The sequence below is a fragment of the Larimichthys crocea genome, chromosome XIV (assembly GCF_000972845.2).
Source record: "Larimichthys crocea isolate SSNF chromosome XIV, L_crocea_2.0, whole genome shotgun sequence".
Lineage (NCBI taxonomy): Eukaryota > Metazoa > Chordata > Actinopteri > Sciaenidae > Larimichthys > Larimichthys crocea.
In genome coordinates, this window is record NC_040024.1 from 2,196,261 (window position 1) to 2,222,505 (window position 26,245).

Genomic DNA, 26,245 nt, shown 5'->3' on the forward strand with positions numbered 1-26,245 from the left:
CAATAAGTTACAATGTGCTGTGGGCTATTCTGGTCATATTCTGAAGGACTATTTAGTATTAAATGCGGGGAAACCAAATCATCTCACACCTGCCTCTCTCATGTCATGTTTTATTCAACTGTTTTGAATTGTGCTTTCTATGCAGGGACAGATTCCGGACTGTTGTTAAGTGAGCCTCGTCTTAAAAATGTCACCTTTCCAGGAACAGATAAAATAGCTTTGATGTTATCTTGACTGCTATATTTCTCAGATTAGGTTTATTATTTATTAGCAAGATTCCCAAGCACAGACAGTAATTCTTACACACGCAGACTGCAAATTAAAACGTGAAAATCATGAGAATTGCCAGCTTCTACCTGAGGTCGCCAGTATTAACAGTAATGTGTATTTTATTGGACGTAAAACAGAGAATAACTTCTGCTGAATACACCTTTGATTCATAAATACAAAAGTGCAAACATCTGATTGAATTACCATTTCAGAAAGACAAGACAAAACCTTGATTTTTTTTTCAGTATTCATTCTTATTAGTCACAGAAATTCTTAACCAGAACACATATTAGAGTGATGCCAGCTGCATTTAATACTGAGAAAGAGTTTAGGATCACAAGGATTAGCATGACATCAGTCTGAAAGATTCATTCACAGAATGACAACAAACATCCTTCGTCAGGCAGGGAGTGACACAGAAGGACCGGCAGCTATTTAGCTATTTATACAGAAAAATAAATACCAGCAAATGTGAGGAGTCTCATTCAATGATGAACCAGCAGTTAACAATATGGCACTCGAAGTCTGAATTCATTTCTCCACAGGCACAAAGCAACAGAAGCGTTTTCCTCTCTCTGGAATTTCAAGACTTCATGTTTCTTAAATGAACGATAACTTGGCGTGCAACATTAAAAAAACTGAAAAATCCTCAGCAACAGAGACGTCTGGCTGGAGGATAGAGGCATGAAGGGAGAAGCATGCAGGGTAAAAACGGCAAAATACAACTTGCATCAAAACAGATTCTCAGGGAAATAATATAATATTTATATGCTGCTGTCAAATGAAAAGCCTCATTACTCTTACTCTTTTTTGTATATATTGGATTATTTAATTTTTACTGACAGTTTCAAAACTCCAAAGCTCATTCAATAACTAAATCAACAGGGAGTTAAGCATTTTCCCGCTCTCTGATGTCAACATGTTTACTGGGAGAGATGAGCTCTTCATCTGGCAGCAGCAATTCACTGTTTCTGCTACATTCACAGTACTGCAAGAGGATAGACCATCTATCGGTGCACTGGTACAAGACAGTACTGTATACTGAAACAACACAACAGCAATAACTATAGGACAGTTACTGATATTCTGGTAAACATGACAAAAATATAACATTGTTCAAAGTCCATTTCTAATTCATGTATAACTGTCCACACAGTCATTTCAGCTGTTTCTTTTGTGGGCAAAATGGTTGCTTTTGTCATCAAGCTTCAGACGAGCACCACAGATCAACAATATTTTATCTGACATCAAAATTGGTCCTATTATTGGTCCACTGAAATGTATTTCATAACAAGATGGTAAACAATAAAAAGCAGAGCTTCTCGGATAAAGAAGACGGCAGCTTAGTCTGGGTGGCAGGTTTACATTCTTGGCGATAACAGCACCTCTTTTAGGTTTTAAAGAAAAAAAGTAGAGCCATTCCAATTTGCAGCAAAGTGTGCTCAAATTATAAACTTCACTGACTTTAACATTCCACTGAGAAAATACAATTTTATGGATTTTTTTGTGTGAATATATAGTTATAGTTTTACAGTAACACTCTTGGCCAACAATGAATCAAAATGCAGAAATCTTACATAGGAAACATACAAATACATTCCATTCACATTGGTCGTCACATTCATGTGAGTTAGCTGGAGTGGAGTTGCTGTTGCAGTATGTGTCCACTGTGTGGCAGCATGTAGGTATCCTGGATTGTGTTCAGTGCAATTTCTCCTCAGTGTCGAGAGCTGTAAAACTGACATACTGTAGCACATTCTGTGTGTGGCTTCCAACTGCTCGCTGATTTGGCTTCTCGCACACCGACCGTAGGAGGGATTCTAAAATAGAGAGCTCGAGACTGTCACTGGCCTGTTCATCAAAATCACACTTCAGTTCAAGTCTTCCACATGGATTGTGAGACAATTGCATCCATTAGTACAGGTTTAAATGCGAAAAGGCATGAAAACACTTGAGCACTGTGATAAAAGTCTATAATGGCAGCGTCCCTTGCGAGGCTGGATCACCAACTGGGTGAAACAGGCAACACCCCCGGGGAACCTAAACCTCCAGGGACCCATGAAAGCCCCACATTCACTGTCTGTCTGTTTGTGGTAATCTGACTAGAAATAAATTGCTTTTGGAATATGCACCAATTAATTATCGTATTACTGAAATCATAAAGTGCCCTAAGGTGGCAATTATTATCTGTTAGTTGATACTCTCTGAAACTTATCCTTAAAATCAAATGAAATCAAATTACCACAAAGTAATTGCTCATTTCTGCCCTAGGGCCTCATATTAGGTTGTTCTTGTGATGCTCTCTTGCATTCTCACGTGCATAAATTGTTGTGACCCCTCCAGTCAAATCACAGGAGGTGCAAGAAAAGTTTCATTTTTTCCAACTGTCTAAAATCAATCACTGCTGGAAAAATACTTTTACCTCTGCAGCCCTGTAAAATCACTCATATAAAACAATTTGAGGAGAGAAAATTGCTCTTTGATTGAACCATTCATAGCTCAAATTCATATGCAGCCTTCTAAATAGGCACCACTACTGTGTTTTAAAGGGTCAAAAATATTGTTAGACGATGTGACATTAAGGTATTTTCTGTGCAGTTACACTTTACTATTTTTTTTTTTTAAACGAATAGGTCAATATTCTGTGATCTACATTTATTTGCTTTTTGCTAAGAGTTAGATGAGAAAATTGATACCACTCAGTAACAGGAACAAACAGCTAGCCTGGCTTTGTCTAGTGGTAACAACATTTGCTTACCAGCACCTCTATATGCATGGCATTATGTACCTGGCTACTTCTTGACCAGGTGCAGTAACTTCCTCCAGTGGTTGCATGGCAACATCACAGTGATGAAATCAAAGAGCAGATGTTCAACAAGTGTGACTGATCTATTTGGTACTTCTCTACAAGCTTTACATTCTTAATCCAACATAACACAACCTCGATGATGAATATGAACTAGACCAGTGGTTCTCAACTGGTCTGGCTTCGGGACCCACCATCACCCCTAAAGGACAAGCCGCGACCCAAATTGAGGAAAATTTTCAACTTCTCAAATTTATTTAATGAAAAGATGGTGCAGTTTGGCGGGTGTCTATTAACATTACAAGGCTTAATCGCCACCTACTGTGGCGATTGTGAATAGACGGCACTCCACGGCATAAAAAATCCACTTCAAAATAAAAGCACAGGATTTTGTTCTTAACATTTTTTTCCCAGGCAAAGGCCCGCGACCCACTGAGAACGGGTCCGCGACCCACTTTTGGGTCGCGACCCACCAGTTGAGAATCACTGAACTAGACTATACTATAGCGTATACTATAGCCTTTTTGCATATTGTATGACTGGACACCTATGGTGCTGTAATTGTTCTAGTGAAATCATGTATGGCTTCAATCAACAGGAGCTGTAATAGAGCAGACTGCGTCACAGCTGCAAGTCATGCAGTAATTATGACTCTGGTTATGGCAGGTAGCTATAATAGAAATGTATAATCCACAGCTAAATGTTCCACACTTTACAAAATGTCTACAGTATATGATGAACTTTGTTTGAGTCAATACTTTATAGCAATTCTGGGTAAAATAGGAAATTATAACTTTGAGTAAAAGTTGATTAGGAGCACTGAACGAGCAGACACACCAGAAATGTCAATAGCAATCATAGTTGAAATGAAGTGAACAGTGTGAGAATAAGTTTCAGGAGGATTTTTCTTTGGCAGCATCTCTCTTACCTGGTTATAGGTGTACATCAAACACTCCTTCCTCCACTGACTCTATATCCTCTTCAGCAATCACTGCAAACAGAGAAGGTCAGGGTAAAGAAAGGAGGAATAGATTGGTCAATCAAATGAAAATGCAAATAACTACCTAAAGCCAATGAAATATGTGGCCTTTGTCTGTTTACTGTGCTTTGCCTTGCAGCAGTGTCTCGTCCGTTGATCAAGCAGATTCACACTGATATAAAACAGAGCCAGGCAGGGCACCATTTTTGATCATGCCTAATGAAAACATTGCATTTGTGAGTCACTGGTCTCGCCGTGGTGGCCCAATCATATTTCCATTGCAAATTACACTTCATTGTTTGAGAATATATTCCAAATGTCAGTGCCCCATATGCCTGGAGGAAGACAAAAGCGCCCTTCAAAAAGTGGAGGTGTTGCAGTGGTGACATGAGGTGCTGAAAGCGTGTTATAAAACTTCCTCTAGGCTGTACTTTTCTGAGATGATAACTGCATTGAATTGTTTTGGAAAAGAAAATTAGATTTTCTGCCAGCGTCTTTGGCACATTTAAGCATTGTGAGGGTGTTTTGCACAAGCATGTCAGTGTATTATATTTTGTCTTACCTAAAATCGAGAAAGCTAATGAAATTATTTTATCCTGGATGTACATTATATGGAAAAAAAACAGAAGCTTCACGCCTAAAAATAGTCTTTATAAAACACACACATACCAAGTGTACCTACGGGTTTTCCTGCATCATTTCATCACTTTGTGATCAGGATCTTAAAAAGCCATGAGAGGATCACTGTAATGTGGTTTAAACTGATCGGTCCACTCCACTATGTGTCAATGTGAGTTTTTGATCTAAGTGTCAGTCCCACAAGACATTTTCAAGTTCTTTGTCTTTTATGCTTTTCCAATAAAACTCATTCTTATTGATGCAGAGGAGGTCTCAACTTTCCACATCACACATGAGTGAGTTGCAATCTGGACCACATTAGGCCTCGTGGTAAACTTCAGTTCGGGTTCATTGCTTTGCTGTAGCTCCTCTTTGCAGGAGCAAAGACAGACAGTTCTGGAAGCATTTTAGCCAAATGAACCAAACAGCCTCAAGTGCTCTTAATTTAACAACCGAAACACCACTCACCTGTGTTCTGCAGGCTAGGTGGGGTGTTGGCAGGTGGAGGGAAGCTGTAGGATCTAGCCTGGAGGGCAGGTGGTGTCTCATGGCTGATGCTCTTGGTCCTCTTCCGGCACTCGACAGCCAGGCGGCTTCGGCAGGACTTGTGGCAGTTCACCCCGCAGGCTGCCGCCGGAGCGTTCATTTGGTGGGAGAGAGAGGGTGGCAAGGAGAGGTTGCGGGAGAGGAGGAGATGGCGTGAGGGTCGACGGAGAGGGAGGGAGAGTTGCCGAGAGAGAAGGCGAGATGGGAACGACCAGGGGCGGGGGGAAGATGGAGAGAGAGGGTCAGACAGAGGGACGGGTGCAAACAGAAACATCGGGGCGAACGGAAGAGCTAGTGGTGATAGGAAAGTGCCTCTACATGCCATGCAGACACACGAACACTGGCACACACACACGGTGAGGCCGACTGTGCCCGACAACAACTCTGTCAGCCTGGGGTCTAAGGGGAGAGGAACAATGAGTCACCGAGCAAGGCATCATAAAAGCGCGTGAGAGTCAAAGAACCTTTGTAGTTTTGTCACAGTGACCAAAATTTCCTCTTTCCTTGACACCACAAAAAGCACTTCACTTTTAGAAAACGTTGACACTTTGAGCAAAGCTCTTTTGAACATGTCATTATCACCTCTTCAAAATATAATAGGCCGCCGAAAAAAAATCTTATTTTTCTCCTTTAGTTAGGAAGTGTATTATCCTCTTCCCCTTAGTGGTTAAGTACCTTAATGCATTCATGATGAGCCATCTGAAATGCTGAGGGCGAGGCAATTATAAGCCAATGGGGCACGTTTGGATTAAATAGATAGTTTGACATTTTGGGAAATACACAAGTGAACAGTTTCATGCTGATAGTTTTTATTAAATATGAAGCTACAGCCAGTATGACAGTGGAATTGATCGAGTCCATTCCTTTAAACAGAGAGGGTCAAATGCAGGAGGAGGTTGAGATGTATTGTATTGATATGAAAGTTAAATTACTGGCATTGTGACAAGACTACCTGTCAAACCACTGAGATGTTTCTCACAACGAAGTCCAAACATCTAAATGTCTACTGCCGTAAAACACACATCCAACTACACACACACACTTTCAGAGCTCTCAACACACTCCGCTCCTGCACTGCGGAGGGTGATTCATTTCAATTATGTCCCTGCCGCTCTCTCTACCTCCCTGAGTACGGGCTAACAATGGTAATGGGGATGAATGGCTGTGGGGCTTTCTCATTGACTTCCTGTGGTCTCATTATTGCACTGGAACAAGCCAGAACACTCACACACTCCCAGTCGGACTCACAGACATACACTACTCCGGAGAGGATATGGGAGAGATTAGTGTTTTGGGAGTGTGGGTGGGGTATGTGTTTGCATGTGCAAAGTGCTTATGTTTCGCCTCCCTTTCCACTCCTTACTGTATATCTCAACAGCAACAATCGTGCAGGCATGTATGTCTTTTAATAACTGAGCTACCTTCCAGAAAAATAAGCAGAATTTGATTAAAGGAGGACATATGTTTATAATTAAGAAATTAGGCTGTGATCGAATAAGAATATTTGTTCTCCTAAACACAAAGTGCAGGGTGCTGCTAGTAACAGACCACAAGACCTCAAGGAGCATTAATTACTCTAGTTGCTATGCAACTCAAATGTCTGATGATAACTTGCAAGCTATTTAATTAGTGTTAGTTAGTCAAACCTGAGAGGAAGCTGAATGAATGAGGAAGCGGTTCATGTTGAGAATGAACAAGAGAGAGCTGGTAATTCAAGAACTAGGAAGACATTAGATTCTCTGACACATGAGGACTCTGCAAACATGCATGTCAGCTCTATTTCATCACAGGAACAGCGTTAGAAACTAATTTGTTGAACGATTGCTAGAACAAAGCAGTGAGATCCTTCCTGTAAAATATGTGCCGACTCTAACTTGTCCCATTCGTACATTCGTAAGGCCCGGCTGTAATCAATCACTTCTCGAAAGACTCCAGCAGATGGAAACATGCACGATTTGCATTTTAGATCTGGCATCATTTTCAAAGTTTTTTGCTTGGCATCTGGATGGAAACATATGTCGTGTAAGTTATTTAGTGCGCCGAACGCCTGCAGATTATCACTACTTAATTCTTAGCGTCGGCACAGACCACCAGCGGCACATCCATCGCAAGCTGAGTGTGTGTTTTTGAAGCTAATGGCCACATGATGAGAGGAGGATGGGAGGTGTTGGAGGTTTGCCTGTGTGTATGTACGGTTGAGAAATGAAGCAGCTTCTTCAAACACTGGTCTGCAGAGAGCCTTGAAAGGGCAAATAATTTTGCATTGTGTGTAGTGTGGTCTCAGCTGATGGAGCTCATCCAGCTGTTAGTGAACCGAGATTTGTGTGTGGACACCCATTAAAAGACTGTGATATATTTGCTATGGTTTCTGTGTTGATGACATTTACTCACCACTTTATCTCTATGGATCTTTACTGTATCTACAGAGGGTGTGTGTGTGATGGCTGGGAATCGATGTGTGTCAAAAAGACTAGTTAATTCCTCTGGGTGGAACACACTCATCTGTACAGAGTAAGCGCAGAATGAATTGCTCTCTTACCTTTACACTTGTAGCCTTGTTTGTAGAAGCCCCATATCTACGAAAAGACAGAGAGAAATAAAAGGGTAATTAAGACGTGTTTTCATTTGCATTCAGCCACCAGGAATGTTAAAATCATCAGGGTGATGAGCAATTACAAAGCATTTGAGCTGACAAAGGTAGATGTTGAAGGTCCGCTATTGTAGGAATAAAAGTGCTCTTTAAAATTCTTTAATGAATAAATATGAGACTTGACACAATTATTAGATTTTTTTATCAACTACACTTTCAAAAAGCCAGATGTCATGCAGTTGTATGCATGAATTATTTTTAAGATAAATATTAGACTTTTGACATGGTCATTAGGTATTGAAACTTGACTGTTAGTAACAAAGCAAAGCTGCCAAGAATAATAAATAAAGCCATTAAAATGATTGGAAAGTCAGCGAAGAAATATTGATCAAATGAGCTTTATATTATACTGATCTTTCTTGATTTCTTTGGTTTCCTGTTACAGCTTTCTTGTTATAAATGCTATTGATCACCAATATGCCACCATCTGCTCCCCTGAAATACACACACACATTTTTTCTTTTCTCTCAAAATGAAAACATTTTTTGTCCTTGTGGATCAATATCATGCCCTTTACACCTTTCACTTTCCATGTAGACAAATAAGTGCCGACCAAAAACACGTAGAGCGTGTTGTCCCTGCACATTTCTATTAGAAGACAGAATGCAGAGCCTCCTCTGCCTCTTTGCCTCACACCCTGCCCCTCTCTGCAATTGTAATGATTTTTATAACATCATCTTGTAAAGTCCTAATGGTCTGCTGATGTAATGACTCTCCTCAAATAATTGTCTTGTCATGGTTTTAATTCATGCGTGTGGTAAAAAACCAAGAGACAATTTTCCATAACACGGCCCACATGATCAAGTTTAGACACACTAGCTTCAAGAGCTGTAGTGGTTTTGCATGGTTTACTCTCTTAGCCGCATATGTCATATACTTTATATCGCTGCCAACTATTAAGCACGCCATAAAATGTTTCAGTCATTTCCTACTGCTCAGACAGCCGTTAGCTTCTGTTCATTTCATTACACCCTCCACAGCCATCATGTTTAACCTCATGCTGCCTTTACTTGTTGTCATTGCTGAGTTAGAGTGAATCTACAATGGAATGCTGTTCTACATATTGCAGGTATGCTTAGGCTCCCTCCAGCGTTACCTTCCCAAACTAAACTCACACTCTTCTCTTTGCAATGTGCATGCTGTGCATTTGCCTGTTTTTGTCAGACACCTTTGAATTCACCACCAAAGGGGAATTTTCAAAATAGTACCTCCTCACATGGTACTGTAGTATCAAAGACTGTTTTAGCGATCTCAATTTCAAGCCGCTTTGAGCGGTGAAATTAAATCAACCTGAAAGGTAGGTAATGGAATGAAGAACTTTGGAAAATGGTTGGCAGTAAAGAGGAAGTATACACAATTAGCAGTCAATGGGCTAAAATGTCTTAAAACAAGATGTACAGTTTACATCTTGATGTCCCCCATTGATGCTGAGGAGGCACAGAGTGAAGGCTGAGGGGGGTGATGTGATTAAAAAAAGTGGCACAATGGAACAGAGAGAGACGTAGGGTGAGAAAAAGAGACGCCAAGGGAAAGCAAGGGGAAGAGAGAGGAGGTTGGCGGGACAGAGGGGGTGGAGGGGGGACGGAGATCAAGCGGGACGCAGGCAGCGCGCAGACAGTGGGGGAACAATGACATGAAAGAGCTGAGCTGGAGATCACACACTGCACTGGCACATCTGAGGAGGCAGAAAAAAATATCCTGACCTCTACACACACATACACACACAAACCTGCATGCAATGCACGCAAACACATACACTTGTAGACGCACATATACACGCACAAAGACACACACACACACACCATGAACACAGCCGGAGGCGCTACAACAAAGAGAAGTCAGTTACGAGCAGAACATCTAAACACAACTATCATCACAGCTCTGCCTACACTGACTGACCTTTACTGCCTCTGTAGACTACAAACCACAAATGCACTACAAACACGAGCTGGAAACACACCGACTTGACGGTTTACTGCAAGCTTTTAGAAATCTGTACTATTAATCTAGAAATGAGTTGGCGCTTGAATCGGGACGTCTGCGTTTTATTGAGGCGGAAATGTGTACTGCCGGCAGTTACACATGTAATATTAAAGAAGCAATATTGAAGAGATATTTGTGTTGAGTCCTTTACTGATGTCTCCTTGTGTGCTTACTAGCGTTTGAATCAGCACGTCGTGTGTGACTGAGCGTAAAACTCGAGCTGACGCGTTACATGTTAATGTGTTTGAAATGAAATCTATTACAGATTATTTACTGTGTAATGTCTCCTTAGTCTTGTAGGCGTCTCCAGCAAATATCTTGCTGTTACAGCAACAAAAAGTGTTTCCGGACCAAAAGCCTTCTGCCGTTTCCTTTCAGACTTTAAGAGTAACAACAATCACATGTTTGATACTAATGCAGGCAGATAAACACTTTTATTCACCACTGGGGAGACTTTCCACTTGGTCATTGGCATTGCGACATTAACACTTCTGGCACTGAGCTCCCACCCATGTGGAAGTGATTTAAAATCTGTGTGAATATGTGGGGCTTGCTACTGCAGCTTTCTCAGTATTAGCTGAGATTTCTTGAACTATGACTTTATAAATAACTCATTATGGGTATATCTATACAGTTTAGATTAACTTTGCTTAGCATAAAGACTAGAAAGGAAGAGCAGTTAGCCTGACTTTGTTCAAAGGTCAGTTCAATTTGCCTACCAGCAGCTGTAAACCTCACCAATTAACACATGATATCTTGTTGGTGTCATCACTCCAGGAAGTCACTCCACCCAGGCAAGACTCTTACACTTTTTGAACAAGAACAGAATTTGTGTTTCCTCCTGATACCATTCGTTATGCCACGATAATTATCTCCCGTCTGTAGCTCTGAATCTGATGAACAAATATGTGAGTGATCCGTCTTCGCATCTAACAAGAAAGCAAAGAGCCCTTCCTTTAACTTCTGTAATGTGCAAATGCAAAATAGTCTTTGTGGCCTGTGAAATTTGAATTCTCCCCTCTCTTTTAAATCCCTCGGAGGAATTGGTGTGCATGTTGCTGACATGGCTTAACAAATAAACAGTGTCATCGTGTACAGTGGTCCCTCGTTTATCGCGGGGGATATGTTCTAAAAAATAACCCGCAATAAACGAAATCCACAAAGTAAGTTTTACAATTATTATACATGTTTTAAGGCCGTATACACCTTTTTACACCCATTTTGTACAGTACTCCCTTAGCCAATTTAGGACGCAGAACACAGTGCGGGTCCATACTGTACAGTACACTGTAAAAAAAAGCATACAAAATTACACTAAAAAAAATCAGCGAAAAGTGAACCGCGATATAGCGAGGGACGACTTTATAGGATTTACAGCTGTTCAGGTAGCCTTACACGGTGTTACACTGTGTGTGTCATCAGCTGGTGTGATCACCAAAGAAGGAAAACTGTTGCAAAGAGAACAGAAATGTTCCATTATGTTTGTGTTTTTGGATGTTGCAGTTACAGGGATGGAAACAGGATTGCTTTGGCACACCGCTCTCTACTGCCAAAAGTTGAACCTGTCAAAACAGGATCTCTGAAACATGTCCACAGGAGGTTTTGTTTACAAGCATTGGTTTACAGTATGAACCTAAACATACAAATACATGAAGGAAAGCTTTCAGCAGTCTGGACCTTTTGAGGTGTTTTGACCTGAAAGAAAAATAAATGTTGCTTTATTAAAAGGACAGATAGCCTGAAAAGAATCTGTGGATGTAATCAAACATTTTTAACGCTCAATTTTTTAGACTCTATGAAAACTCCAGCAGTAGAAAACAAAACAAGAGGCTGGTTTGTGCTCTCCCTATTCAGACTCTATGACGCTAAACTGTGAAAACCCCAAAGAGACTCCACAATCTCTCACATAAAAGTGCTCTGAGCCTCCGGCAAAAAAAAAAAAATAGCTGTACTCTCCTGAGATGCAAAAAAAATCCTTTTTGATGCATCTGCTCTCTTTGTGCATTTAGTAAAACTCATACGCGTGCCATTAATTAAGATTTAAGTCCAGAGGTAGCTGCGGGCAAAAAAAAAGAAAAAAAAACACACAAGATTATGAAGATCCATGTGAGACACTGGAGGTGAGTGAACTCTGCAGTGTTTACATGAGGCCCGGCTTGGCTCATACAGCTTGTTTGAGACAAGTGTTGAAAAATGGGCTGCGGGAAAATATTGTTTTTGCACAGGAGCCAAGAGGGAAAGCACAAAGCAGGCAGAAGAGGAAGTAGCTAATGTATCTACCTCTGCCACACACACACACACACACACATATTCAAAGGAAGGAGCACGCTGCCAGAGTCCTTATCTTTCCCTGCTCTCTATTCTGAATTTCCCCTCATGATGGTTTGAAAATGCCACAGCTTCCCCTGGAGAGTGTGTGTTTGTGCTTGTGAGTGTGTTTTGGAGTGTTAATGAAATGTCATAGATGATATGAATTCATATAATCTATAACATACTTCTCATCTGAGCGTACCAGTCTCTGGCTTTGCTTTATATGCAGCGTATAAAAAGGAATGGGATGTCATCTCCATGTCTGCAGTTCAATATGAGGAACCTATTCCTGTTCTCATTACAGCTGAGTGCTGACTCACTGTCTGTGTCTAAATAACAGAGGGATCCCTGGGGGACTTTGGGGAATGTTAAGGGCCAGAGGACACACACATACACACAGATGTAACACAGCCACAGAAGAGGGTTATCATCTCGCCCAATTACCTTCCTCCCATATTTCCCAGAGTGCAACTCCAGCAGTGTGTGGCTGTAGCTCAAAGTAATTGGCATTGCCCTGACCTGACAGGAGGAACCTCTGAGAGATGAGCCTATCATGCGCTGTCTGCTGACTGCTGAGACAAATAATGAAGTGCACATAGTCTATGAGGCAGCATCGCTGTGGAGGAGCGGGGTTGACCTTTGACCTTTTTTAACAAAGCAACACGTGCCATCGATTTGGTCAGGTAAGAAATCAATGCATTCGAAAATACAAAAAGAAACAAAAGAAAGATCAATACTTGCTTAAGGCGTTCACATGAGCCTGATGGGTTTTAAATCATAGAGTCGATCATGTGTTTAAAGTGATATTTTAAGGTAGTGCAGTGTTTTGTGTATTTCTAGAATCTACTGCAGTGATAGGTAACACACAAGCTTAAAACATGATTAGTGTTCACAATAATAAGAGGTGTTCACTCACAAAGCCGGCGCAGTGCTCGCAGAACGTGGGCTTAACGTAAGTGGTCTCAGTAAAAGTATGAATGAAACCCATCTTGCAGTTAAGCAGAGAGCTGGCTTTCATAAAGTAGTCTACCATCTCGTCTCTGCTGATCTTTCCGTCTCTGTGAGAAGAGAAGCAAAGAGAGGTGAGCTCCGTTCAAAACAGGATGGGTCAGTTTGTAAGCTGGTTCAGTCTGTAAACTGCTTTTACAGATTTTACGGCAGTGAATAAATCTGCAAATGCTCACTGGTTCTTGTCCAGTTCTCCAAACTTGCTGAGGTAAGGGAAGTTGTTCCTGATTGCTTCAAATTCGTCCCTGGAAATGTGGCCGTCGCCGTCTGTGTCGAAGTTCTTGAAAACTGACTGTGAACAGAGGGTTGTGAGGGTTAGTTAAGATTTAGGTTACTGTCTAAAGGCCTACAGGGCCTGGATGGTTCCCTGAATGTTGATCACACAATATGAAAACATGTTTTTGAGAAACTATTCATATCAAAAGATCCTTATGAGTCACTCAGTTAACAAAAGTCATCATTACAATACCGAGAACATGTGCATGAACAACAACCAGGAAATAACCACAACCTTTTAACAGAAAATCATTGAAATGTTTATGCACGACACGCAAACATAGTGTGCGGGGAGGCAGCATAAGTAGAAAATATTCATAAAGTCTAGTTAGTAGTTCAGTTACACATTAAGTTTAGCAAGTTCAGATTTGAAAGTATAAGTGGGTGCTGTGGTTCGGACTCATCCTAAAACCACAAGTTCCACAATTTATTTGCAGCCTGTGAACTTTGCTGCATGTCAAACCCATTTCTCTGTGCTCATTTTATTTCTGCTCTATGCTATAAATGTAACTGTACAATCCAAAAAAGGACAAACGAAGAGGAAGAATTCTGGTCATGAGAAATCTTCACATTGGTTTTAAAGGGATTCCAACCCACAGGAAACCTATACTAGTCATTTGGCCAAGAGCAAAAGCACTTGAGTTGCATTTAACTTGTCAAGGTGGTGGTGATAACAGCAGATAATTCACCCTTTGCCTTCTCAAGTTATCACATCGGACCCTAAAGGGTACAATCAGCACTGAGTAGAGGAGAACGCTGAGAACTCACCTCTACCATCTTCTCTATGTGCTTCTTGATGACCGTCGGGTCAGCGCTGGGCTTCACCGACACAGCCCACTCATCGATCATGGTGGGCTTGGGGTCAGGTGCGGGGGCGGGGCTGGAGTTCTGCTACAATGATAAGAAACCAAAAGCCGTGAGATCAATATCAACCTAGGGAAGCAGAAGCTCACACAGTAAAGAAAAGCTAGCTGCTGAACAGAGCAGGTTACAGTGGCTCAAAATGTCATGAGAAAAAGAAAGCAAAGATTTCCAATATGGTATATGTATTCGTGACACTTTTCTAAACAGCATTCAGGACGGAGTCTTAAGAGCAGCTATTATAAGTTATGAGTTCTGGAAGGTGGGAATTTGATATTTAAATCTTTTCTTTGAACTTCAAAAAATGTCAGGGATTCAGTGTTTCCTAGAGAAGTCAATACTTTAAGAATAAAACCACGCCTAAAACATCATGTGGATTATCATGGGACACTAAAACCCTCTGAAATCCAGTCAGCTTAGGGCTAGCAGCTCCATAAAGCAGGGTGAAAAGTGCAGTGATGCTGCTCACAGCTGGCTTGCGGGGTTCTCTCTGCAGAGACATCTGGTAGATCTCTTCCTCTGTGTGGTACTGGTCCAGAGATACCTGCACAGAACAGGGAACAGGATGTTGTCTTTAGACGACCCATTGTCCACGTTTGACTCTTTTGTCAAGAGCTGAATTTTTCTGAGTTTAACATCCACAACACTTCAGGATATAGATGGACTTCTAATTGTCAGTTCCAAGAATGGATCACCACAGAATCAATCCATGTCCCTATACAGTCTTCAGGCAAAAGCAGCATTTTAGAGGCTTAGTCCAACTGCAAATATCAGGGAATTAGGTTCAAAGTAACCAAATAAGGTCACTGTGTACCGTCCCTGAAACAGCTGGCAACTATTTATTTGTCGCTTCTGCAGCTTGCTCACTCAACAATGAGCACTAGATGAGTCATTTTTCAATGCTTGAGCAACACAAATAAAATCCTATTCACCTGAAATTGGACTGGAGTGGCAGCAGAACTTTCAGTGTTTATTCTTATTTTGGTACATTGTAATGACACCACGCATGTAACGAAATATTTCAATCACAAAATGCAGGTAAGTTTTATTCTAATAGAAGGTATTTATGGAATCCATATATATTTAAAGTACAGACTGAAGAGGCGGAGAGTCTTTCAGTATCCACACCTCTATATTTTCTAGGCATTTAACACAAAGGCCCTTTCACACAGACCTGTTCATTATAGAAATTGTTAAGTAGTCACCTTTAATATTAACACGGCCGCTATGGCAACAGGCTTTTTTGCTCCAGTTAACATATCGCAGCCAAGTGCCACATGTAATCAGCTACCCCATGCATTTTATCAGAGCTATTCTCTTACCGAAATTGTGTTTTCTGGGTTTTATTGAGTTGAAGTGGTGAGTGCAGGAGGAAAAAGGGTTTTTCTTCTTGTTTGCCCTTGTGATTTAGTGTCGATTACAATATTTCAGGAAAAAGACATTTTTTCGGGTGATATAATAGAAATCTCCTTCATTTGACTAAAGGAAAACTGTATTTTAAACTTATGTGCTCTGCCATTTTGGCTGGCAGGCATGTCTGTGTGGAGAGTTTCATTATTTTGAAGGATTTATTGACTTTCCCTCCATCTCCTCACTGCGAGCCAACTAGGTCTCGAGCTAGATTAACTGCAATAAGCACTAGCATAAGATAATTGGGTATTGACTCTGTCCAGCAGATTTCCTGGGTGCCCCTCAACTCCAAAACCTGTCAAGTAGTTTTTTTTGTCATTTTCACAGAAAAAAAGGGAAACCAGCTGCAATCTCACACAAACACCTGCCACCAGATTGAGTGATTGATCTCTTTGGGATTGTTTAAATTCAGAAAGCTCCTCTTCTCAAATCCGGGGGAAACTCTTATCTGCATCTGTCAAGATGTCAAGAAACACTGAGTCACACACTTAGGGGTTTAGTGTGTAGTGCTAAAACACCACCTCGGCTTGCATGCTGAAGTGCAGGCAGCGACCAAGCTCAGATCAGTCTCGCTGCTGGTTCAAGAGCTCTCATTAAATATAAGATGGAGAATCATCCTGATTATTCTGCCACAGAACATCCTGATTGGGATTTGCTGTGACTGACACGTGTTTAATATAACACAGAGTGTGATATAAGTAGAGAGAGAGAGAGAGCAATATTTTGTCAGCCAAGAAAGAAAATCAGTCTTCAAATCACTGTTTTGATGAACGTTTCCACTTTTAAGAAATAATATATAATTATACCTTTTTATTTCTAAAGCACCTTTTTCATAGCAAATTGTCTTATTTTTATACAAAACACAGAACAAATCACTGTTACTATTAATACTATCATAAGGTGTTCCCTTAAATAAAAGGTTTTCCTTATACAGATATTTAAAAGAAGATTCTCTTTCAGGTCATTCTGAAGTCCTGAAGTGCTGAAACAGAGGTCATGACTCTTTGTCCTGGATAGAAGTCTAATCCTAAACAATGAATCCAATTTTTTTCTTTACAATTCAGCAGTAAGCAAGCACTTCTTTCATATTTTACTCATCTCTGTATCTGTTTAAAACAACTGAATGAGTTTGAAGGTTCATGTTTCGAATACTTTGGTTACATATAATCTCCACTCGACTGTTTGCACCCAGATTTTGTCCCAGCTGGCTACTGTACAGTTTGTCTGACCACGAGCCAAGCAAATCAAGGCAGAACTAATTCTGTGCATCAAACAGACTGACGATTACACTGGCTGGACACAAAGTGTTTGTCCTTCTCAAACTTTTTCCTCCTACATCTCTGCTGTCTAGGTGGTTAATGAGTGCTTTCGAATTCTGTCGCACTCCATAATGAATAACAAACTCACAGCACCTGATTCAGGACCTGATTTTACCCAGTGCAAGCTGTTCTTTGCAGGTACATCCGTAATTCAAGACAAACATTCATCTTGGATGCTGCACATACATATTCTGTTTAGTCTTTGCACTCACTGTAAGCAGGTTGAGCAGATCTGTGTTGGCATCGATGTTAGGAGGTGTGTTCTGGATCATCGCCAGCTCTTGAAGAATGGCGTGCAGCTGTTGGGTCTTGGTGAGGTTGACCCGTGTTTTCTCTTTGTCAGCCCAGTCTGCCAGCGCCACGTGCACAGCTATCAGGTCTTTCAGGTGCACGCCGAGGATTGGGAATCGAAATCCAGAGCACTCAGAAAAGCGTTTGCGGTACTGACTGTAGTTCCCACATGATGTCACCAATTCGATGAGGTTGTTAAAAACCTGCAGATCGGGCGAAAGCAGGGGGATTCAATAATTTGAGAGGAAATGAAGGATAAAAATAGACAAGATGCTGAAATGAGATTTGAAACAAAGGAGGAGGAAGCAAAGCCTGGCTCAAGAGAGATTTGTTTAAAAGAGTCAGAAACGTTCTGGAAAACTGCTCCAGATGGACTTACATAACTGACGAGACACTGTAACTCCTCCAACTGTTGCCTTCAACTTTCCAGTTTTATGGCTCAAATTCATAGCTCTGAAAACCCACTGTGTAGGAGTAATGGGCACACATATGGTGTTTGGCAGCTCACACACAGGCAAGATGTGGATTACTGAATCAAGACTCAATATCACTTGTTAGCTAAGTGCATCGACATGCAGTGAACGCTCGAAATTTTCCTCTTGGCGTTTGGCTGCGAAGGCAGGAAACGGATCAGTAATGGCTGAGAGGATGGTAGCTGCTACTGCACCTTGTTGGTCTCCGCGCTGATGTGGGCCTGCGTATCTTTGAGACGAGAGATGGAGCTGTTGCTGAGGCCGCCCACCACCGCCATCAGCGTGTTGAAGTTCTGCAACTGGAGCAGCTTCTGTCAACGAGAAGGAGGAAATATCAGGAGTGAGGGTGAAAGGGGAGACACTAAGGGAATGTGTAAGGCAATGCCCAAAAGGATTTTAAGGAGTGGTAGAGAGAGGTTAAAACGATATTAGAATGAGAAAGATGCAGGAAAAAAATCTGAAAGCTGTGTAAGATAAAGCCGGAAGCTAACCAGAGTCGTGTTCAGCAGCCCTCATGCACATCCACGCATGAACCTCACCTAAATATACCAAGATAGTACTGAATGTTCTAACCTGTCTAAGCCCAACTTAAGATAACACTTTGTGAATGGTACTCTGCAGGGTTCCCTGCTGCCCTTCAGCCTGCATGGCTTCTCACTGGAAAATCAATGGGGTCGCAGCTGTGTGGGAGGGCTGCCAGAGGGGATCATTTGATTCAGCTCAGACACCCTTTGGAATCAATTGGCAAAGCAGTGTGTAGGGCAGCCCAGCATTTGAAGAGTAGGTTCGCCCAAACTGCACGTGCATGTGGCCATGAGCGAGGCTTGGGAAAGGTTTCACTGTCAACATGCCAGGGCTTTCCACCTGGTGTAGAATAAATGCTGTGTGTCTGATAGGCATGGGGGATGGAGTTCATCTTCTTGTCAGCAAATTGTTATCACACAGCTGATTGGTGATGTGGTGTTTTGTTTTTCAAAGCCAGAAGGCACAGACACACTCACATGCTGAACATATTGTAATATGAATTGGGATGGGGCTTGTCAATGAGCACAAAAGGACCATTTTTGCATTTTAAATTATAATTCAAGTCATGCGCAGGCAAGAAAAAGACTAATGAACATGAATCGGCTGTAACGCGCTGCCAACAGGAATCTGAAATGGGACACGACCAGTGCACCCCGAGGGAAGCTTTGGGAAATGTCAAGTAAATTGAGACTACCTTCTGTGCTGCCTCTGAACACGTATGAAATCAGCTTGAACATAATTTCTTGTCCCTGCATGTGCAGCGCTGGGCTACATCTCTGAATACTAAAGTTTGAGGCATGTCAAATTGGTAAATTAACAATTTCCAGCAGGGATGTGCTGCCTGTGATGTATCTGCACTAATGTTCACCTATTCTGGTTGAATGGTACAGTCCAAAATAACTTCTGTTACAGTGGGAAACACTGATAATGTCTTTCAAGCAAGTGCAACTAATCCTTAAATGAACTGAAGTCAGTTTAAACTACATGTTTTTTACCTCTCACTGTTTAAACTGATTTATGTGGCCATGTTTCATATTTAGTTATTTATATTAGCCCTTTTTCACTCACTCCCCTTGCGTTTTAAAATTTCAAGAGTAATGACCAAAGTTGTACTTTTTTTTTTGCCCTGCAGCTCTGTTTCCACAGTATCTATAAAATAATGTGAAAGATGCGCAGAGGACACAGAGGTGATTCTTCTTCATGCTGGCAGCGGTGATATTTGTAAAGGAGGATTAAAAAAAAAAGGAGTTCAGGAGGGAAGGAGGCCAGAAGGAGGTAATTCTCAGGCCTTCTGCAGCTGACCTGTCATAGCCGTTCATCCTGCACATCAAGGCTGGTCAGAATCAGCATCTGTCTTTACCACTACATTGTAAACGCTTTATGAAACACTGGAAAAAGTCCAATCGTTCAATATCAAGGAGGGTGAAACACTTAGAAGAGCTGCTGCTGGGCTCCCATGACAAGAGCCCTGCTGAGCAGGTGGAATGCTGGTGTATTAAGACAGAGGGAGGTGGTGAAACCTGCTGAGACCTTGCTAAATAAATGATGAGTGACAGTTTGTTCTGCAGATGAAGAGACGATGGATAGATGGATGGAATGGGGCCGAAAACAATCCAGGAGTAAAGTTGCAATAAGTAACGAGGATGCATTCACATAGCACCGCAGGCTATTAGGATGAAAATGATTTTTCTGAGCTTTGTATGGTCGACTGAAGCTCCCTCGCACAGCGGAGATGGGTGAATAGTCACACAGAGGGAGAAACCAGCCCATCTGGCAAAACAAATGATAACATCAAACTGAAATTACGTCAATTACAGTGGAGCCCAGGACGGCATTTAAAGGGATGTTTCTGCAGTGAAATAATGACAGTCTCCAGACATATGGACAAAGAACCATATACGGCTGTGAGCTCGCAGCTTTGTTTGAGAATTGATGGGGACGCACCATATTAAGTCAAGATCAGGATTAGAGACATCTTGGCCTGTAGATGACCATAGAAGATAGTGGTTGATGAGCATAGAACGGAGGAAATACATGGACACAGAGAGATAAAGACAGCCCAACTTACATTTAGGCTCACTTTATATTTTTATTTTATTTATACAACTATTAGATGGGCCGCCATTAAATTTGGTAACTGCGTAAATTTGCCTCGTATATTAGTTTATGACTAACCTGCATGTAAAACTAATAACATTCCCATCAGCCTCACCTGTACTTTGTCCATACGTGCTACAAAGCAAATTGTAGTACATTAACAAATTTAATGTACAATTTTGGAAATGCTGATTTTATAATGTACTGTCTGATCACCAAACCACGAAGATAGTGAACCTGGTAAACATTACTTGTTTGCCATGTATGTTCACTGTTAGTATGTAAGCACACTATCTGTATTTCCAGCCTACAGAGCCTCTAGCAGCTGGTTTCACAATAACTTCCCCTTCTAGCTACGTAGCCCCTCAAACGCAATGCGAAATCCAGTGGAATTTCTCTAGTAACAAATGAAAACTAAAATGTACTGTGCAATGTTTGCTGCCCTCCCACCTTTCATTCCTCTGTCGGATGTGAGTCATGCACCTGCAGACACTCCCCACTGATTCCTCTCTTAAAGAATGCATCGCTGAATTCTTTCTAGCCAACAGGAAGTGTAGATACTGTATAATGAAATAAACTCATACTCTTCTCATTAATTTTTTGTTTGTTTTACAAGCTGATCTATTGTTTGAGATCATTTTACAGACCCTAAGGACCCTTAAAAGCCTTTGGTGAATGCCAAAAAAGCTCAAATAAGACTTTCTTTATTCCTGGAGATGCAAGGTTTTCCCCTGACAGGCAGCCATTATCTTGAAGAGCTCTCAGTATGCATCTTAACATGCTAAAACAGCTAAAGCCTTTTTAAATTAAATTTACCTTTCCTCACAAATTGTGCCACCTAATAAGAAAGGATCAAATCCTCTGTGTATCAAGACAGCACCGTGACCGTGACTCCCCCTCTCTCTTGGTTTAATCTCTAATCCATCATATTTACTTCCTCTCAAGACAATCATCTATCAGTCGGCTTCTACGTGCACCCTGAACCCCTTATTGGGCCGACAGCTGACAGACCTGTGCCACTCTGATGAAGTGGGAGATGACGGCAGCTCTCTGTGGGGCGGTGGGCTTGCTGAGTACCATGAGCTGGATCCACTGGGAGACACTGTTGAAAAGGGTGATGAAACGCTCCAGGATGGGGTTATCCACCGTGCAGCCGTGCATCACAAAGCTGTGGTAGTCCTGAAACTGAAAAGAGGAAGGAACAGTAGTTTCACTGATGTAAATTACAACAACCAAATCCTGATAAGAAATGTGTTTTTTTTCTAACCATGATAGTCCTGTCACCAACACAGGAGATACATTTGACTCATTTTGTGTAAGAGTGACAAAACATTCTGAATCCAGCTTGTAGTTCAAAGTATTCTCGTTTGTTTTGCTGCCAAGGCATAGATTAGAAGATTAATATCACTCTCATGTCTGTACAGTTAATATGTAGCTGGAGGTAGCAGTTTAGCTCAGCACAAAGACTGGAAATAAGGGTAAATTAGCTAGCCGGGCTCAGTCTAAAGGGAACAAGATCCCTTATCCAGCAGCTCACTAATTATCAAGTTCTATTTTATTCGAGTTATGTGCCTTACTATTTCTGTATCCACAGTATTTTTACCTTTGGAATAAGTGCATTTCCCAAATTGCCAAGCTATTCCTTAAAGGCAGTAATATCCACACAGTAGCACAGTGCAGATATCAAAGCAGCCAGCCGGATGATTCACTGGCTGATGAAGCCAATCTTTAATTTGGGAAATATACCTTGTCTAAATGCAGAAATGTGTCATTACTGCACATTTAGACCAGTAGATGCTTCATACATATATATATTTATTTATTGTGACTTTTATTATGGCTACTTCTTTTGTTTTATATTGAGCCAGAATCTCTTTTAGAAGAGAAACAAAGACAGGGCCAAGACAAATCACTACCACTGCCCCCATATTGCCACCAACGCCATCACACTTGAATAGATTATCCAAAATCTACCATTTAAATCAGCACAAACCCAGTCATTGCTTTGCTCCCCAAAATAAAACTCAAAGAGCAAAATGTTTCCAGACAACAAATATAATTACTGCCAGTAAAAGTCTGATTTTAAGCACGATTGCTTAGCAACTACAATGAGGCTGCAGCATGTAAAATGAAATTCAAAGAGCTGTAAACATTGCAGCTTCAACAGCTTGAAAAAGGACTGTGGTCAAACTGACCAGGATCTTGCAGAAGGACTTGTACTCCAGGTAGGTCAGGTGTTCAGCTAGTTCGCAGGAATCAAGGTGGTCGAACAGCAGGGACATTTTTCTCTTTTTGGACATTGATGGGACACGCTGAGTCACTTGACGCTTCCATTTATATGACGGCCTGGAAGGGAGACGATAAAGCACAATAAAAAACTGCCGGATATTTTATGAAAAGTTAAGTTTTAACAGATCAACTTTATAGCTACTGCTCCGGTTAGAGCTGCACTTATGCTGGTGTTAGATATCAAAACTAAATTATGATGAAAGATAACATATATCACAACATAGTTTCCACAGTCATAAAACACCACAGGCTCTGTAAAACATGAGATATACTGAAGCAAACTATTCAACTTTTTCTACAGATGCAGAATGTATTTCTGAAAGGACATTCCCTCATTTGCAAACCAGCTGCAGTAAGTTACAAATCTGCTCCACAAAGCTCTCTCCTTATGGGACACTAAAGGGAAGTAAAGGTCACATAGAAATGGCTTTTATGGGAAAAGGAGAAGTCAGTGACCCTCCATAGCACAGCTCAGCAATGTCTGAGAACAGGCTATAAAAGGGCACGATGACATAAACACCCCCAGACAGAGACGCTCATTCACACTGTCAACAACACGCACTGCTTTCAGCGGCCAATTCACTCACACACTGTCGAGGTCAATGAGCTGGCTCTGTCTCTCGTTGCCCTCAGTGGTCAAGAGGTCTTTAAAGTCTTTGATCTGCTCCTCTAGCTCCGGGTTTAGATTGAACTCTGCTGGAAACTCAGAAATCCAGTACCTGGAGGGCAGAACAAAGGGATGAAAAGCGAGAGAGAAAGAGAGATGGTGAAAAACACTGGAGGAAGGTTGACTTGTTTCTACACAATAATATAATGTGACTGATGATGATTTAGTGGGTTTATATGGTGATAAAAAGTGATTTTTGACTGAGTAATGCAACTTCTGTATTCTGTCAATATTTAATTGGAAACTCCCTTAAACCCACAAAGCAAGTACATCAGATCAAAGTTCAGAGAGAAGTAGCAGGGGTAAAAGAAAGGATCACGGTTTCCTACTTGACAAGGTGGCATATTCTTGTTCGGCGCTCAGCAGTGCAGCTCTCCTCTTGAGATCTAATCCAAAAGTCAAGGTGCAACCTTGCTGCATATTTCTGCAAAGCTGTAATTCCACACCCAGACTATGACAAGTCTCTGTTGAATCTCATTAAGACTGAACAGATTTAGGAGAGCCAGAAAAAGACAGATAACCTGTCCTGGTCCTGGATTCTTTTCCATCTCAAAGCCCTGTACAAGGATCTGAAGGATCTGGCTTTGATTCCGCTGCATCAAAAGAGATATTTATAGAACAACACCAAAGAATACAGAACACATCCGTGAGGTAGCAAAAAAACAAAGGTGAAGGATACTTGAGCACTAGCTTCTTTGCCATCTCGGTCGAAGGGATGTACCAAGGTTGCATCATGAGAAACATGCGGACCAAGGAAGCATCCTTCAGAGCGCCCTTCTCGTCTATAAAAAGAAAATAGCATGTCACTCGTCATCAGGAAGATACCAAGTCAAGTGCAAGTGTATTTATTTAAGTCGCTGCCTGATCACCAATATACACAACGCTATACAGTTTTAAAGAAAGCACTTCCAAATTCCAAATAACTGTCAGAAAATATAAAAATATTATAAAATTTGTTTTTATTGACTCTGTTTAATATATAAAAGAAATGATCAAATGACCAACCGAAGGCTTGGATGCATGCTTCGACCAGCTCATCCACTGTGGCCGACTGCTCCGACAAAATGGACTCCATCGTTCCTTTCCTCTCTGTTTTTTCCCTTGTTTGTCTGCCTCAGCTTTGACTCTCGTGTCTCTCACTGCACACAAGAGAAGAGGAAAAAGAGAGGATCAAAGGCGAGCAAAAGAGAGTAATTATGAAGCAGAGAGAGAGAGAGAAAATGAAATTCATAGTGGCTACATATTTGGAATAGTTGTGTAGTCAGTTGTTTTGCATCCTGCTCCACACTGCACACTCTAAATGAGATAATCAGCCACTGTTTTCACTTCGTTTAGTTTTTACTTTGGTTTAGGGCTGGCAGAGTTTAATTGGAATGTCTGCCTGTCAGTGTTATCCCCTGCTGATATGATGGTTTGATTTGAGCCAATAAACTCAATCTCAAAATCCTGTCAGTCTACAAAACCTGAAACTCCACTAGCAGGAGAACAATTTAAATGTCTTATTATGGTCTAATCTGCATGGCAATACGATAACTAAGGACTGTTTACAATCCCTTTTGTCCTCCTTATTTTAACAGTCATAAAGAATAAAAGTGGCAACTTTGCATACTTATCATACGTTTATAAAATATGATGCTTTGTTATGGGTTAAGTTACATTAGCTCCACTTCAGCCAGCTACAACAGTGAAAAGCTCCTCCATGAATGCAAAGCCTAATACGAATTCAAGCATATTTCATTAACAGGAGTTATGCGACAGCTCAGCTTTGACCTTTTGTAAGTACATTTTTGCTAATGATGATCTGCTTTACCTTTTACTTGCAGCTTAGTATTTTTACACGGCTACTTCTCAAGTAAAGGACCTTTGAGATCTAAAAACATCTTTCACTTTTGCACCATTAAAATGCTCCAATTCCAAAAATATCATCTAAAGCATTGACTTGCAGTTTCAGTTCAACACACGAGATTATTCTGTACTTGACCTCGTATAATGTGTGAAGTCAACTTTACATTTTTACTTCAGGACTGTGAACCCTGACGCGATCATGTCAACACATGTAAATTTAGCGCACGTATACGGTAATTCCGGCCGCAGCCTTTGACAGCATGTCACAACATTTGAGCCTGCTTTGACCTCAATGTGGCTTCTTTGAAATGCTGATAGAGAGCCACAAACACAATCAACAGGAAACCACCATTTATTATCTGTTCACACAATACAAGTTTGCAAGTATTAAAGGCATATATATATATAAGTATTTGGACATGCATGATAACATTTCATTTTATGGCACATTTGTTGCAGAAATTAAGTTAAGGAAGAACTGTGTTGCAGCATTTTTCTAGTGAGGCTTTGCAGCAGTGAACCATAACAACCAGACTGATCTACTCACACCTTCATGACATATGTACACACCTCTGGTTCACTGCTAAGCGTGAAAGTAATGCTGAGGCTATACTCGAGTGACAAAGCTAGGTGACCAAATTCACAAATAACACACCCCACTGCTGCATACTAGTAATAGCTCTTCAGTGTTATGGTTCCATAGCAGAGTGGGAGAAGGGTGTGATGAGTATGTGTATGTATCTATTGTGCCTGACACAATGAAGCCTTCCACTGCGCTGTCTCTGCTGCAACGCGGTGGGCGGACACACTCAATTACAGGCTTCACAAGCTGTCTCAGCCACACACATATACGCACACATGTTTCTACGCGGACGGACGGATGAGGGGGGGGGGACTGGTGTAGAAAAACAGAGGGAAGTATAACCCTAAAGCTTCAATCATCAGTCAAACAGTCAGAATGAGCAGAGGTCAACAATGATGACGAAAAGGTGAAATAATCAGCTTCAAATCTGTGCTGTTAT

General features: G+C 41.2%; 1 protein-coding gene across 3 annotated transcripts in view; it reads right to left on the reverse strand.

The window, feature by feature from the left end:
* Window positions 1-371: 371 nt before the first annotated feature.
* The window catches only part of LOC104924060 (RAS guanyl-releasing protein 2), a 35,562-nt gene continuing 9,688 nt past the window's right edge, over window positions 372-26,245 (reverse strand). For 2 of the 3 annotated variants that reach the window (XM_019262349.2, XM_027287687.1), the window contains exons 2-17: window positions 24,384-24,517; window positions 24,058-24,160; window positions 23,708-23,764; window positions 23,299-23,430; window positions 22,618-22,768; window positions 21,434-21,607; window positions 17,995-18,111; window positions 17,249-17,530; window positions 14,777-14,851; window positions 14,215-14,337; window positions 13,347-13,462; window positions 13,079-13,220; window positions 7,759-7,795; window positions 5,142-5,300; window positions 4,005-4,067; window positions 372-2,090 (exon numbers count right to left, since the gene is read on the reverse strand). In XM_019262349.2, coding sequence (XP_019117894.2) covers window positions 4,009-4,067; window positions 5,142-5,300; window positions 7,759-7,795; window positions 13,079-13,220; window positions 13,347-13,462; window positions 14,215-14,337; window positions 14,777-14,851; window positions 17,249-17,530; window positions 17,995-18,111; window positions 21,434-21,607; window positions 22,618-22,768; window positions 23,299-23,430; window positions 23,708-23,764; window positions 24,058-24,160; window positions 24,384-24,453 — 1,797 coding nt within the window. In that variant the 5' untranslated portion in view covers window positions 24,454-24,517 and the 3' untranslated portion in view covers window positions 372-2,090; window positions 4,005-4,008. The remainder of the gene's footprint in view (window positions 2,091-4,004; window positions 4,068-5,141; window positions 5,301-7,758; window positions 7,796-13,078; window positions 13,221-13,346; window positions 13,463-14,214; window positions 14,338-14,776; window positions 14,852-17,248; window positions 17,531-17,994; window positions 18,112-21,433; window positions 21,608-22,617; window positions 22,769-23,298; window positions 23,431-23,707; window positions 23,765-24,057; window positions 24,161-24,383; window positions 24,518-26,245) is intronic. The other variant, XM_019262350.2, reaches the window with a different exon arrangement.